Raw genomic sequence first — 16,139 nt, 5'->3', positions numbered from 1 at the left:
TGCAATAATAGGATGTTAAGATTCCATCTATTGCTCAATCCAAATAATGATGGGGATATTCTATGCAAGCAGAAGAAAAAAAAAGTCTTACCACAGTGTTTCCTAGCTTTAAAGGAGAATGTGAAGCTCAAAATGCTACATGAACACATAAGAGTAAAGTTGGCAGATGCCTCAAGTAATACAACATCGTAGAATATGTCGACATACAATTACAAATGTCAACCTCCACCCCTTCCCCTTTCACCCACATGCCTCAGTGTATATCTGTCTCATTCAGGAGGCCCTGATTATGGCTAGCATGGAGCACCCCCACCTGGTCCGCCTGCTCGGTGTCTGCCTGAGTCCCACCATCCAGCTGGTCACACAACTGATGCCTCATGGGTGCCTGCTCGACTATGTCCACGAGCACAAGGACAACATCGGATCCCAGCTGTTGCTGAATTGGTGTGTCCAGATTGCCAAGGTAGGGATGGAAAACGTTGCTTCATTAATTGTTTCACAAGATGTATGCATATGTTGTTGATGTGATTGGTTTATTTATTAGCTAACTGACTAGTCTTATTGTTTGCTGACAAGTCTGTTGCTTGGTTGTGTATTTGGCAATCTGGTGGGTTGGCAGATTAGTAGAAGGTTGCTTTTAATGTCGATAGATCATTTTGTTACTTGAACATTTATTTTGTTGTTTATCAGTGGATCATCTTCACTGATTGCAACTCTTTTTGCTTCCTTGCACCAATTATCTGAATCAATAATACATAATGATTTGGAGAGTAGAGAGCCAATGAACCCCATGTGTATATCTACTGCAGACTGCGGAACCACTGCTTTATATTTCATGATTAAATTGTAATAATTTTCTGTTATTTGGCATATTTCTCAAAATTTAAACTTTAATAAGTCATTTTTTGGTTTTGTTAAATGGCCTTTTGTATTGCATTTCTCTCTTTTCCAATCTTCCTCTCTTTCCTTGGTTAGTAAGGAGAATGTTATTTCTCTTCCCTATTATATCTGTATTACTGTTGTATGCATGTAACAGTGCTTTAAATTTCTCTCTCACACACACATTTGTATTGTGTTCTTGTAGCGTACCAGGCCTTTTGAAATCTTACTGAATGGATGTTTGTGTTTGCTTTGGATTACATGCAAGTACACAACTACTAAACCACCCCTTCACATTTTTCAGAGCATGTGCCAGCAAATAGAGGCCAAGTGAATTAGTGCATTGACTCTGGAGTGAACAAAAAAAGATGTTAATGTTAATGTTAAGTCTATAGTCAAAGGCTGATAATGAGAGACGAGGACTGGAGGTTTAGTACGGTGTCTGTGAGTGTGTACTGGTCTGTGTGGAGGATTCAACAGCAGACAGTGGTGCTCCTTGCCAGCCTCTCTGGAGAACTGAAGTAAATAATTCAAAGCCTAGCTTTACTTTGGTTGGGGAAGTGTAGAGTGCAGGGAACTCAGTGTTACAGGATCGTGGATGTGGGAGTGCATTAGTTTTAATCTAGTTGTCGATATTAATAGGTGATAAACCAAGTAATGGTCTCTCTTTCTCTGTCTCTGTCTGTCAGTATATTGGTAAGGTGTGGATAAAAAATGACAGACTCACAAATCACCATAGTTGAATCAACATGTCTCTGACTCTGACACTCTAACAACTCCAACAGCACCTTTAATAAGCCTCACAAGCATTTCCATGTATGTATTTACTAATTAATAAAAGTTATTTCCTGCAGGGCCTGATGATATATATATATATATATATATATATATATATATGTGTGTGTTTGTGTGTGTGTGTGTGTGTGTTTGTGTGTTATATAATTATGTCTCTGTCAAACATGCTGCATTTGATAGATGGCTGATAAAACAGTTAGACATGGAGAGCAAGCAATGGTTTAAAAAACCCAAGAGAAGCAGAATGAAAATGACTCTGCAATCGCTGCAGTCCCAGATTTAATATCTTAGACAAATATTTTTGTTGCCATTTTTGGCTAAATCAGGGGCAGGCGGTACTCCAGTGAGCTTCCATATTAAACCATCAATTAAACTCGGGGATATAGTTACAATTCAACCATATAAAATGCCTTTTTTTTTTTTTTTGCCTTAATTCTTGCCATGCTGACAAACCTCCCATGCTGTGTAACACGAATATTGGCATAGTATGGAATTAATCACACAGATTACTTTGTGGAGAAAGGATGATCAGCTATATGCACATGAATAAATACTGTATGCACCCGCTGTGAACAGTTGTCAACATGGAGAGATGTATAATTCATAAAGGGTAGATATGATGATACATTATTTACCTCAGTTACTGTGTGTCTCAAGCATGTATTGTTTAGGGTTTTTCAATAATTGGCTACAGCTTGAGGGAACACAAATAGATGTCAGGAGCCACAATCAGTTAGGTGCCCACACATGGGTTAACACACAAACACAAAGTGTCAACATACAACACACATCTGAATCTGAATAATACCAGCAAGATGAAATTAGGGCATCTAACCTAACATGATCAGCATGCCCACATGTAGTGCTCATAATAACTTATTCCAGAATTGAGTCTTGAAATATCTTTACTGCAAATTATTTCTCTGTCATTTATCTTGGATGTACTGTATACATCCACTCGTGCAAGGTCTTATGGGGCTGTCAAGGCTCTTGCAAGTGACAGGGCTGCAATCTCCGTGGCAACATCTCTGTGGCCCTCCCTCTTTGTCATGGCCGCCATCCCAGCCATATATTATTAATGGAGTGATCTGCCCTGAAAGTCATACTAATGAGCAGATTCATCAGAGCCACTACACATGCAGGACTCTGATGCCACAGAATGTTTTTTCCTATCCTGTTTTATCTTTCCATATCCCGCTTACTATAACCTACTCTATCACTTTCTCCTCATTATGTCTGCTTGCTTTTTAAATCTCCTCCTAGTTCACCCACTCTTTGGTTCTCTTCTTCATGTACATACAGTTTCAACAACGTCATATGTTTTCATTTTGAACAGCTACTACAGTACTCAAAATGATATATCAAAATATGATACTATTCTAATACAGTTCAGTTGATCTAGATAACTTCCTAAAGAAGCTTTTCACAAGGGGACGTGATATATTGCTTTATGTTTATTGGATGATGTTTAGATATTTCACCCCAACACTATTTTGTTAAGTAATTTAGCAAAAGTGAAATTGACTTGCAGACATAATGATATGTTGCTATTTTTCAGTCACAGAGATACTGTGGTACAATTCTAATCTGATAACAATAAACACACATTGCACCAATAAAAACACCTTTTTAAAGATTTGCTAAGCTGTTAAGTCAGTAAAATGCAATTGGATTTTCCTGGCATTGTCTTTGAAGTTAAATATTATATAAGTTTGTAATGCATTAACATCACCTCCATTGCTGCTACAGTGGATTTCCTGAGTTGTGAGCCATGAAAGTGTTTACTGTGCACCGTAAATCTTAAGTCAATCCATGGTGCTGTCAGAGTTATTGATGACATAGAATATATATTTGAGTTCCATATATCAGCTGTTATAACTAAGCGCTTCAGTGTTCTCCAAGCCTTTTTAAAGGAACTCACTGATTTGCTTGATTGCTAGCATGGTGTTGTCACATGACTCTCTTTGTTACTATACAACTTATTAAATGACATTTCAAGTCTTTTTTTTTTTTTTTTTGTTTTATTTTGCCAGTTGCTCATATCACATTCCAATTGCCAAGGTGTCAGTCGGTCAGTCCAAGACTTAGATCCGGAATGACCGGATCTGATCCGGATCTCAGCATCTATTGGATGGATTGCCATTAAATTTTGGGCAGACATTCATAGTCCCCAATGAATGAATCCGATGACTTTGGTTATCCCCTGACATGTCATCAAATGCTACCAGCAGGTCAAAGTTTTCACTTTTCAATTTAAATATCTAAAAAAAATCTACTGGATGTATTGGCAAAATAAATGTAAATGTACATCAACACTTATTCAAGATGTTGATGTTGATCCCCTGACTTTTCCTATGGTGCCATTCTAAGATTGACGGTCTGAGGCGGTTTGAGTACAATGCCTTGAGAAACACTGGATGGATTGCCATGACATTTAGTACATATTGTAACCCACAGGATGAATTGCAGTACTGTCTGTGATCTGATGATTTTTCCTCCAGCACCATCAGTAGGTCAAAATATCACGAGCCACTAAACTCTAAAATTCTTGTCATTGACTTTCATTGGATACACAAAGTAGTGGATCAGCACGTCCAGGTATTTCATTCAGACTGCTACAGCCCACTGTTAACAAACAGCCTCTTCATACATACCATATCTTTTGTGTATCTTCACCACTTAGTGCAGGAGAATAAAAGTCTAGTAATTTAGATAACATACAGTTTTAGTATTTTTCATGTGAAAACACTGGCGATAGTCCACTTATTGGAGTTATATTATGCATTCTAGTATTAAAATGGGACTTTTGCTGTAAGGCACTGTAGCGACAAGCTCCCTGTTGTAAACTGGGACAAACTGGAAGTTTCTACATGGATTCTTTTGAACTACCAGAAGAGACACCAAAAGAGACAAAAAGAAGGAAAATTATATAAGCTGCAATCGCACAGGTTGAACATAACAGTGATGGTCGCCATCATGGTTTATTTTCCTGTTAAATATCTAGTGCGAACCCCATGCATTCTGCCTATGAATGAAATCTTAGTGTCTCTCTTCCTGTGAGACTTGTCTCAGAATTATGCATTTTAACCACGTCAGTACAATGCTACAGTTTAAACACCCTGAGTTACATGGTAGGAATATCTTATTGACGCAAGCTTTACAGTGAAAGTTGTTTGTCGAATACACTATGCCTCACATTGTGTATCACAGGGTCATTTCTCTGTGTAAACCAGAGTAGGCAAACATGGCTCTCTCCAACTCATTACATACATCCCCAGGGTTCCAATGAAAACTCTGTTCACTCCTATTCCCTTTCTGTTCTGTCTAGCCTCCCTCTCCTGTCTCTCTGTCTGTATTTATTGCAGTATATGATTGGTAAAAATATTGTACTATCACTTCTCTTGTGAGCACGTAAACCTCTGTGATAAGCCATCTACTGGGTTTTCCCTGTTTCCACTTTATAAACCCTATGAGCAAGTTCTACCAGTTGTACTGGTCGACTACCGTGTTGGTGTGACCAGCAACCAACCTGTGCTCACCATACTTTCCGTCTTCTCTCTTGTCCGTCTCTTAAAACAAAAACTGAAATTGCACTTGATTCCGAGCAGCACTGGCAGATAGTATGCCTGCTTCAAGACTGTGTGTTAACACACAGACCGAGGAGCAGATCACAGACGTCAAAGCTTTGATACTACCAACCCTTAGAAATGTCAACAAGTGTCCGCCTATCTCCCTTTCCCTCTCTCTACCTCTGGTTCTAGCTGTCTTCCTCTTTTTCACTTCCAAACTAATTATTTCTGAAGCTTTTTTCTGGTGGTCTTTCATGATTGCATAAATAAGTGTATGATTCAGTGCTGGCGGCCAGAATACCTCCCTTCCCCTGGGTAAATATCAGCCTGAAAGACCTGTTTGATTTCAGAGAGGAGCTTTAAGCATTTTTTTCAGTTACAGTTCTCATCAAAGTGGACCTGTTGTGTAGAATTCTCGTTTTTTGTTGTTTTTGTTTCATTATTGTTGTTTTTAAGTGGTGTTAAGCGTACTGTACTGTGTCATCAATAGTATGTTGCTGAAGTTGTAGGGAAATCCATAGTAACAATGGTACATGATACAGTGAATTGGATCAAACTGCCTTCATATATTGGCATGTTTATATGGGGCCAATATTGTCTTTATTGAACACATCACCTCATCCATATATAATATCATTATATTTGTTACACCTGTTATTGGTAGAAAGTAAGAATGGTGTGTGATATTAAACATTACCTAGCTTAAAGTATCCTTTAGAGAAAAGGTTGACTTTGGCCATATAGGATGTACATAGTCAACAACAATTCTCAGGCTGCAGCTGATACACATCAAATGTGTTTTAAGTACTTCACTATGCATAGACAGTGCTTCATTATTTTTTGGAGGAGTGAGACATCATTTTTGAAACAATTTTTATTAGATTCATTAGACCTGCTTCTTCCCATTTTAATGAGGAAAACAAATAAAGGGACCACCAACAGCAGGCAGTCATTGTCTTGGTCACAGTAGTAGCCATAACTAATGTGCCTGATGGCTAAAAGGTTTAAGAAAACAGAATTTATAATCACCAAAATAAATCCTTTAAACCAGAGTTGGCCAAACATGTACCACAAAGAGCTTTTCTTCCAACCAAAGACTCCACCCATTAATCAGCAGTACTTCAAGTAGAAGGGAAAAACTCATCAGTAAAATCAGCAGCTGAAGTGATTGGTTAAAATAAAAACCTGCATACTTTTTGTACATGGTTGGCATCCCTGGTTTTAAATTCAATAATTCTTTGTGATTTGTGGGCATGTAAATGCGAAGTTGCTCACCTCTGTTTGGGAGAAAGCCATTGCTCCTTGCAAAGGAGGGTGACGCCTCCCTCTGGTGGCATTTTTGGAACATCCATGAACATGTTGGAGGGATTACAGGGAATGCCCCAGGGATTTCCCAGGAAGAGCCGGAGGACTTGGCTAGAGAAAAGGGAGAGGGACATCTGGGCTACCTTACTCAGTCTTCTGCCAGCTCTACACAGAGCAGATAAGCAGTGGAAAATGAACAAACGAATGGACTCAATAGTCATAGTAGTAGATTTTTTAAACTTGAAAATGTATTTTTATTTGTTTTTTTTGTTTTTTTTACCATTTGTTTAAAATCTGTCTCTGCATTGAAATGTAGTTAACCAGAATGGCCTCTAAATGCAAAAGCACAAACCCCAAGGTAGCAAACAGATAAATAGCCACCGCAAAGGACAGAAGGATATACAAAGCCTATCAGGCCTGCACTGACTCATGGTTGCCATATTGTCAGTCAAAAGCACACACAAACAAGCCAAGAGGAATACATTCTCTCTCTTCCGGTCTCTGTCTTTCTCTCTCTTACTCACTCACAAACAAACACACACACACACACACGTACAGCAGTGACGCAGTTTTAACACCGTCTGGCTGAGTGGAGATGGATGTGGCCAGGTAGGGCGGTGGGGGAAATGGATGACTGCAGGCAGCCCACACAATGGATGAGACTGGCAGCTCAGGGAGACAGGTCTACACTAATGAGTGACTGCCAGACACATACACACACTCATACAGGTAAATGGAGGCTCGTAGGTGTCCAAACTGGCAAACAGAAACATTAACAAAATGAACATCTCATAATTTGATTGGATGTATTTATGCACACACACGCATGTACATACATATCGTTATGCCCTCAAACAAACAAACAGAGATGCCCACACAGACTCCGTCTGATGTAAAAAGTGTGTTATCTGTTTTTCATTTTTCTTATTTCAGTTTTCCTCTCACTCTGTCAGTGTCAAACTACTACTATGTCTTAACCTTTTCTTAAGCACAAACACACAAACATTGAGATACATATCTTTATCCACTGCTTTATTTCAAACCTTTGCCATATACTGTGTTCTGTTCCTGTGTCCTCCCCTCACTACTCATTACAGAAATGGTTCACCTTCTGATTTTATATTTATTTCCCAGAGGAAATAGTTATACCTCTACTTCTGACTCAATTTCAGACTAAAGACCAGTTAACTGGGGGCAGCTTCTCCGCATCAAGGAAATGAATGCAAGTCTATGTAATGTGCCAAAAGTGACTGAGATCTGTGTGTGTGTGTGTGTGTGTGTGTGTGTAAAGCCTTTCTGCATTAGTCTTTTTGTATCAATTTGTAGCCTAGAGGCTGTAGAAGTGGGCTCTGTCAACAGGTCAATTGAAATAACATTTGAAAAGGTATGAGATCTAGCCAAGAGACCGCAGAGGCAGAAAGGTTTGTACAACATAAAAACAATTAACTACTTTGCACTGTTGTAATTGTTATTGATTATTCTGAGTGTCACTGTAAGGGTGACGTTAAGAACAAGGCTGCATTTAAGAGTGGCATCAGGACTGTTTTAAGTCCTGACAAGCCTTTCTGTGGGCTTCTCTTTTCTTCTTTTTCTGTAGTCGGCGGCTATAGCCGGCCATAGAAACATTCGGTCAATTTTTACACCATTCAGTTCATCAATACAGAAATTAAGACAGACATCTGGGGTCAATGCAGCAATACAGTGCCCCTGTAGTGCCACCACAAAGTTCATCTCACATCCTGCCCTGTAGCTATTACTTTTTTTTTTTTTTTTTTTTTTTTGGTCAATACTCTATCTAAACAATACAGGTTGCTCAATCTCAGCTGCCATTTTGAGTTTTGTAAAAACATATTATTTGTCTTTAAATGATGTACTTCATATATATATATATATATATATATATATATTTAGTTTGGTCTTTTCACCCCAATAAAGCTTTCTCTGAAGATGATCTAGCCTTCACTTAGCACAGTGTCTTTCTTTGTTGTTTTGGAATGACATGTCATTCCACAACAGCTTGCTGCAAAGATGTCAGCATGATTACAATCACTTAACAAGATCCTACATGTACCTGTGCTCATGTGCTCAGTCTTTGGCCTCCAGAATTGCTGGTTGTGGTTGTATTAATTTATTTATTTATTGTGTCATCATGTATGTGTCATAAAAAGTGTTTTTATTTGTTTGACATGGGTGTAGTTGCTGTTAGAGGAAAGTCATTTACATGTAAAGAGGCGTGAGTCTCTGGTTGGAAATGTGGATGGCTATTGTGAATGCATTCATGCATGTTGTTGTACTATATTTTGTTGAATTGTATTTTATACATACATGTGTATGTAGGTAGTTTACAGCCATCAAAGTTTTGGTATCCATGTGTTCAGGCTGGTGCTAATGCTGGGGGATAGCGTGTCATCTTTTAGCTATGTAGGCGGAAGGCCAACGCTGCAACAGCTTGGATCCACTTCACTTTCAATTAGTCGCCTGCCACTGTAGATGCCTCCTCACCAGCCTCTTTGGAACCGGCTCAAACCCTGTGTGTGTGTGTGTGTGTGTGTGTGTGTGTGGTGTGTGTGTGTGTGTGTGTGTGTGTGTGTGTGTGTGTGTGTAAAACAATAGCAGACAGAGTGAATAATAATTTTGAAGTGTATGTTAAAGGAATTTTGTATGTAAACAAAATGTGTATGCATGAGTGAAAGCGTCCGTATCTAGTGAATTCCCAACCACATTGAGAAACCCATGTTTAATTAGTCTAAGCAACACTTTTCAGAGGCAGTCACATCTGTCATGTAAAGTACAAATTTTTTTTAGTAGGATCAGCTAATGTTGGCACAGGCTGTCAATCCACCAATTCACCAGTCTACAACCCACATTCCATACACATCTGAAACCACAGATTCCATCTTTAAATAATATAATAAGGTTTTCTAAAATGGTTCTGTAATATGCATATTAATGAGACATTAATTCACTTTAATTCATTATCACTTTGAATGAGTCTATATTCCTACTTAAAATGTTATGTGAAGACCAGAACATTGTAAATAGAATGTATGGTAATTACTACTTCATTAGCCTGACCTCATTTGCATAAAACATTGTTTATTCACAGTGATTTGGAACAGGACATTAAGCATTTTAGCACCTCTTGTTTTTGTTATTGAAATACTCTTGAACCTATGGCCATGACTCAATAAATTTCATATCTGCTAAGACTGATTTTTGACCCTATTCATATCAGTTATTACTACATAAAGCCTAAATTGTGTTTAGGCACTCTTCCCAAACTATCACTTCAGTTACAGGAAACCTTTTGCTGTCATAATAATGCATTTCCCAAGATGAGAGAGGATAACTGCGAGGAAAAAAGCAATCAGAGTCAAGTACAACCAACATGCCATTAAACCTTTTAACGATCTCAACCAGTTCACTACAATTAGCAATAAAATTCTTAACGGGTGTGGACTTATGCTGTAGCTTTTTGAGCACAGGTCAAGTTATACAGTCACGCATTCAGACCTGCACCATCTGTTATTTTCAGTGGAGTCTGACTCATGCTGAGGGCACTGTAATGTACTTTAAGTGCCTCTATTTTTTTGCTGCCCCCCCATCTCTCCTCATTTGCTGCTGTTATGATGCCACTAGGAAGCATCAAAATCCTTATTTTGAAAGGAATACACCATTGATGAGCAATGTGTTCTGTTAGTAGAGAGATACAGTATTGGGCATTGATGCATACCTGCCGTTTCATAAAGATAAGTCACTATCATTAGTTGTTAAAGTGTATACAGTTGTTTAATTTACATTAAAATAGCTAATAAAATACATGATGAAGAACATAACCTACACACTGACTTTGTCTCTTATGCTAATGCATGTCTGCTTATCTCAGTGGAACTTTGTAAGCATACAAATGTGTTTTTGAATAAAATTTGAACAGTGTCCTACTTTAAGACCAAATAGTTTATATGTTCACTTTCCTTGTCCTTACCCAGTTTTGCACTCCTGGTGCCTGTGGACCCTGCTTGTGCAGATTCATATCCAAAAACATCTGAAAAGCCAAATCAACATATTTTGAAAGCTCACAGTTCTTTTCAAATTCTCCCAAGATGCCCTGAGGAATTGTTCACAGCTCAAGGTTGTTTTGGAGTGTCATCAGTATCATCTGAGAAACTAAACAAATGAAACAAAACTATAGAAAACCTGTCCCGCTCATTTGTCCTGATCAGGGCGCAGGGTTTGGCATTGTTGAAGCTGTTATCGTGGCCGAGACAGGATCCTCTCGTTACAATATTGCTTTTGTTTCGGGATGCAGACACGTCTCATGCGCCCTTCAGGCTGGCTGTAAAGGCCTCACACTGTCACACTCTTACTCCCGCACACAAATATAGCGACACATCCCAAAGCTCAGAAGAAGAGAAAGCAGTACAATATTGATAGGAGAATTCAGTCTTCAGTCTGCCCTAGGCTTACCACACAATCACCCACAGCCACATATGCACACAATGAAAGGTACCCATGTGCACGCAGACAAGAGTGCAAACTTGCGAGGAGGCTCAAATACAAACCATAATATACAGACATACATATATATATATATATATACACATGTACACATACCTCAGTTGTACCTCTTGGATTGAAGTGAGATACTGTATGTATTATTTACTAGAACTACAGGGGACAAAGCAAACTCAGAATGAGTAAACACTGTCTCGGGAAAGAGAGAAAGGAGGTAGGGGCAAACAGAGTTAGGAACTTGAGGAATGGGTGAAGCAGTACTGTTTTTATTTGTTTTGTTTTTTTTTTTGTTGTTGTTGTTTGTTTAATTCCTTACTTTCACCTCGTATAATCATCAGCAAACATGTGAAAATAATAAGGACATTTTATATCTTCTTACTCTTGCTACCAATATGTTTTCAATTACATCTAGTGGGACAGCTGTGCCTCAGGAGGCAGTGTAGAGTGGGTCATCCACTAATTGCACAGTTGATGGTTTGATCCCTGATATCTACATGTTAGAGTGTCTTCAGGCAAAATAATGAACTTCAAATTGCTCTCAATGATTAAGCCAGCACCTACCATGGAAGCTCACTGCCGTATGTGTGTGTGTGTGTGTGTGAATGGGTGCATGAGAGGCAAATTGCAAAGCACTGTAAATAAAGCCTTGTAGATAGTTTTGTTTTTGTTTGTCCTGGCTTATCTTTAAGTTGGTGGCCTATCTGTCTCTGAGATTTCTGCCTCCTTCGTGACACTGTAAAGGTGAAGGAAATTTCATATGTGGTTCTCAAAGTAAGCAAAGAAAACCTCCACCAGTGTCAGTTTCTCCATATAATTTCCAAACTCTGCAGGTACTTTTAATTGGACTTTTCCACTTTCTACTTTCCACATCTCAGAAGTGATATCTCAAAAGCAAATATGTCCACATGGAAAATATGTTTAAATGTAAATTAGGTGCACTGGCCCTTTAATAAAAGCATAATAAAAGCAAAATAAATATATAGCAATAAAAGCTATATGTGTGTGTGTGTGTGTGTGTGTGTGTGTGTGTGTGTGTGTATAAAGATTGGATGTCTTTAAAATCCCAGGAGTAAATTCTCAAGTTTTAGTTAGTCAGTTAGTTAACAGTGTACATTAACAACAATGCAACTATAGTGTCATATTTAAATGATATAAACAAACACACACTCTCTGCATTACCCCATTCCTGCTTGACTTCCAAGCTGCCAGCCTCGCAACAGATCAATCATAGATCACAGCTAATGTCTCCCCGTTACAGCACCCTGTGATTGCCTGGTTATTATCCCACTAATTATGACTATCATCATTATTATCATTTCTCTGTTATAGTTCATTACTCCAGACCCGAAAGAGGATGGTATAATGGTGGCAGTTATTCCATTTATTGATTGGTGGGAAGTTGCAAGCCTTGTTGCATGCTGTTTCTTGCTTTCACTGAAGCTTTCTGATAGCTGACGAGGCTCACCACCAGTTATCCCTGGTCTGTCTGGGCTGTAAATTGGCAAATTCATGGTCCAGATATCATTAAGGACATTAAGGGCATTGGAGGTTCTTCTCTTATGGGATTGACTGACATGTAACGAAAGTATTTCCTATCTGATTATAAATGTAAAAGGCCATTTTTTTCATGACATCAAGTTTGGGGCTATCAAAGATCAAACAGATACCAATCCAAGAAAATAAAATAAAGCCAAAGCATGTTTTTGTGCTCATCAGTTAAAAGAAAGGGCTTGCAGAAAAATATTTTTACACCATGCAAAATTGCCTCCGCCTTATTATCTTAAGCAGCCTTTTAATCCTTTATTTCAATGAGCACATTTTCTTTTCAAACAAGCATACAGACAGATTGGTATAAAAACCTGTACCAACACACATTCTGGTACCTCAGTTAAATAACAATCTGCTTCCAAATCTGTTATTTTGAGCAAATCAATAATTTATGATTTTTCTATTCAAAAACTTTGTTCAGTTTGATACTGCTCACAGTGCTGCTCACAGCATATTTACAGAGGAGGCATATTTATGTCAGCCTAAAGGAGGGTGACCTGTTTCACTGTGTTTTGGTGTATTTTGCCAGTTCATTTCTCATATCAAACATTTACAACGGAGCCACCATCTTGTCCAAGGCTCATTTGAAAGTGATTTTACGACTTGCAGGCAGTATGTGCTTAAGAAAATAAAGAAGTGTACACACTTAAAGACCTATCCTGTGGGCAACATTGCAGATCAAATCAACCACAGTTGATGTTTACTCAAGAGGTGTCTCAACAGTGTGTTTCAATACACCCACCCCTTTGCAAACAACCTGCGGCAATCTCCAAACACTTTCTCACTGGAAAGCACAAACAGATTTGGCTGCTTGCACTCAAACACAAGCAGACGAATGGCTCACCAGATAGGGAGATTGTCCCATCTCTGGAAGGTGAAGAAATTAGAATAAACGTGTCCCCTAAATAGCTGCTGTCTCTCACAGTCACCAACCTGAGTCAGCGACTGACTCATAACTTCTGTCGTTTGTTGTATGCCAGACACACAAGCTGTACCAATGTGATTAAGGAGAGAAAGAATGTCGCATCACTGCACTGTTGGCAGAACATCATTTCTCTCCAGAAATGTCAAGTTTTCAAAAGTCAGAACAAATAGATTGACAACCATGTCTTTTAGGAAATAATGCAATAGGCTTTGAAATAGTTTCATAAGCTAAAGGGGGTCATACACCTTCCCTAGCCGATAAAGGAACAAATCTACAAGTAAAATTTTGAAAAGCAAGCATAATGGAGACAACAGTGACTCGATACACAGCACAACAAATACTCTTGTACTCTATTTGTCTGTAACTGCGATGCAATTCAGCAACACACAAGTCGGCCAATTCTTCCCAGTGACATTTCATTTTAATCCAAATCTCAACATTTAAACTGTCAACATTACGCATAGGACTTAATTATAAAGTTATAAGATGACACTCAGTTTATCTCTCATCCTCACATTTGAATCCAATGCTTTAACACAAACACCCTATTTCTCTCTGTTTCCATTCCTCTTCTCCCTCTTTTACTTTCTCTTTTTCTTCCTCTTTCTACATTGTGAGTGTAGACTTATTCATCATGATTAAGTATAGAGTGAACTGAATGAAAAAAAATAAGACAACAGAAGTAACATTTCCTAAAGCTACCATAATGACAAACCAGCAAGCACGTTACTAATCGTGTTACAGTAAATCAAACCTGACTGAAGAAAACAGTGACAAAAGACACAAAAACTATAAAGAACCAAAACTCCAAAGCTCTGCCAACTGACTAAATCTACAAAGAGCAAACCTTGACAAAAGAGAACTAAATTAAATTAAATACAGTTTTCATCTTTCATACTTTATCTGTTCTTCAAATATTGGCAAAATGCACTGAGACTGCCTGTCTTTAAAAAATCAAGCTTTAAAAATTAAAAATGAAATCTTTATTGGGTTAAACTATTCAAATGCAGCAATACATGACCTAATCCTCCAGCATTTGTCTGAATTAATATTGTGTTGACACTGTGTTCATTGCCTCTGTTGCATTAGTGAGAAGCTAACAGGCAAAATCAGACCTGTGGTCACTGTGGAAAGGCAAAAACAGACACCTTCATCCACAATTGCCATCTCAAGTCTCGAATGTAAATGCCCTCATACGTTATTTTTTTATTCACATTAATAAAGCAGCTGCCATGGCTGCTTGTGTTTTGCCCAACAAACTTTCCCTTTGCAGTACAGCACAACACAGCATATTCAGCTACTTTTGCAGTGGTTTTATCAAGTAATTAAGTCTGACACTGAAATATTCCTGTGCCAGCGCAGAAGCATAAATCCACTTCAGAGTCATATATATGACCTCGGTATTAGTAGAAGAAATTAAATAAGTTGCGACAGTGAGGGTGTTTCACCTTTGAAAAGATGTATGGCATAATTGAAATTAAGTCTTAGATTTTGTGATTATAAGCCAATAAATAAAGATTATAATAATGGCACACAGTCCACAGGGCAGGAGAAGAGATGAGGAGAGAGAGAAATCTCTAAATACATTTTCTGTTGGCCAAAACAACAGCTGATTGAATACAAAATGGCTTCTCTCCTTGAGAGGTCAGATGCAATGGTTCTTTTCTGACTTCCGACTGCACTAGTTTTAACTAGGTGTACCTAATAAACTGTAAACTGACTTTATGTTTAGCCTACAACAAAATAAGAATGTTTGAGGGCCTTTAAGGGTTGTCAGTGAGTACGAGCAAGTCAGATGTTGAGAGAATATGGCTTTTCAAAATCGTCTTATCAAAAACTGCAAACCTATACTTCAAATGCACCACATGTAATCATTATTACATGATTTAGTTTGTTATTGTACAAGCTCTTTAGAGGATATTTGGTTGGATCTTTGCTTTAATTAGCAAGCTTAGCTCTCTCTGTTGTGATTTAGTGTTTGTGGCAAATTACAGGCTACTGTAATTGAAGAGGAGACAAATTAAGAGGGTCTGTGCCAGAAACCCTGATCATGTGGCTGCAGTTCTTTGGCTGGGCTGCTGATGGAGGCTGACCAGTCATCTACTTCTTAATGGCACTTTAAGAATGGCATTTTCTGCTGTGTGTAGTCATTGGCAAGAACAGAGAGATAAACAGAGTCAGACTGAAAAAGAGAAAGAGCAAGACAGATAGGGATAGTAGCAGATTACACCATGCCAAGTACATTAACATATCCATCTGGTGTCTCATTCTTCCTCCACTCCCCTTCCTCCACTCACCCTATTGGCCCCTGTTGCCCCCATCACTGGGCTAGAGTGGGCCCTTCCAGGACAAGGTCATGTTGTTGGCGTATGTTATGAATCTGCCACCTGATCCCAAAGGTGCCTGAGGGGACCTGGCAGACTGGTATGCTGGCAGGGTGGCAGTAGTGACTCTGTGGTAGTGGTAAACTGACAGGAAGCAAGGCTAGATCATGCAATGTGGGTCACACAGGCACACACTCACAAAGTAACACCTTTCTTTGTTCATGGCTTTTTGTTCACTCCCTTTAACTTTTTTACTCCCTGCTTTTTTTTGTTTGTCCT

At 38.5% G+C, this 16,139-nt stretch overlaps 1 protein-coding gene across 1 annotated transcript in view; it reads left to right on the top strand.

Annotated features, from left to right (window-relative positions):
* LOC108880453 (receptor tyrosine-protein kinase erbB-4-like) overlaps positions 1–16,139 on the top strand; it is a 261,354-nt gene that overhangs the window by 215,618 nt on the left and 29,597 nt on the right. Inside the window, 1 exon segment of the mRNA XM_018671982.2 lies at positions 278–463. Coding sequence (XP_018527498.1) covers positions 278–463 — 186 coding nt within the window.

This window comes from Lates calcarifer, linkage group LG1 (assembly GCF_001640805.2).
Source record: "Lates calcarifer isolate ASB-BC8 linkage group LG1, TLL_Latcal_v3, whole genome shotgun sequence".
In the NCBI taxonomy this organism is placed as follows: Eukaryota; Metazoa; Chordata; class Actinopteri; family Centropomidae; genus Lates; species Lates calcarifer.
This window is presented reverse-complemented; position numbering and strand designations above follow the sequence as displayed.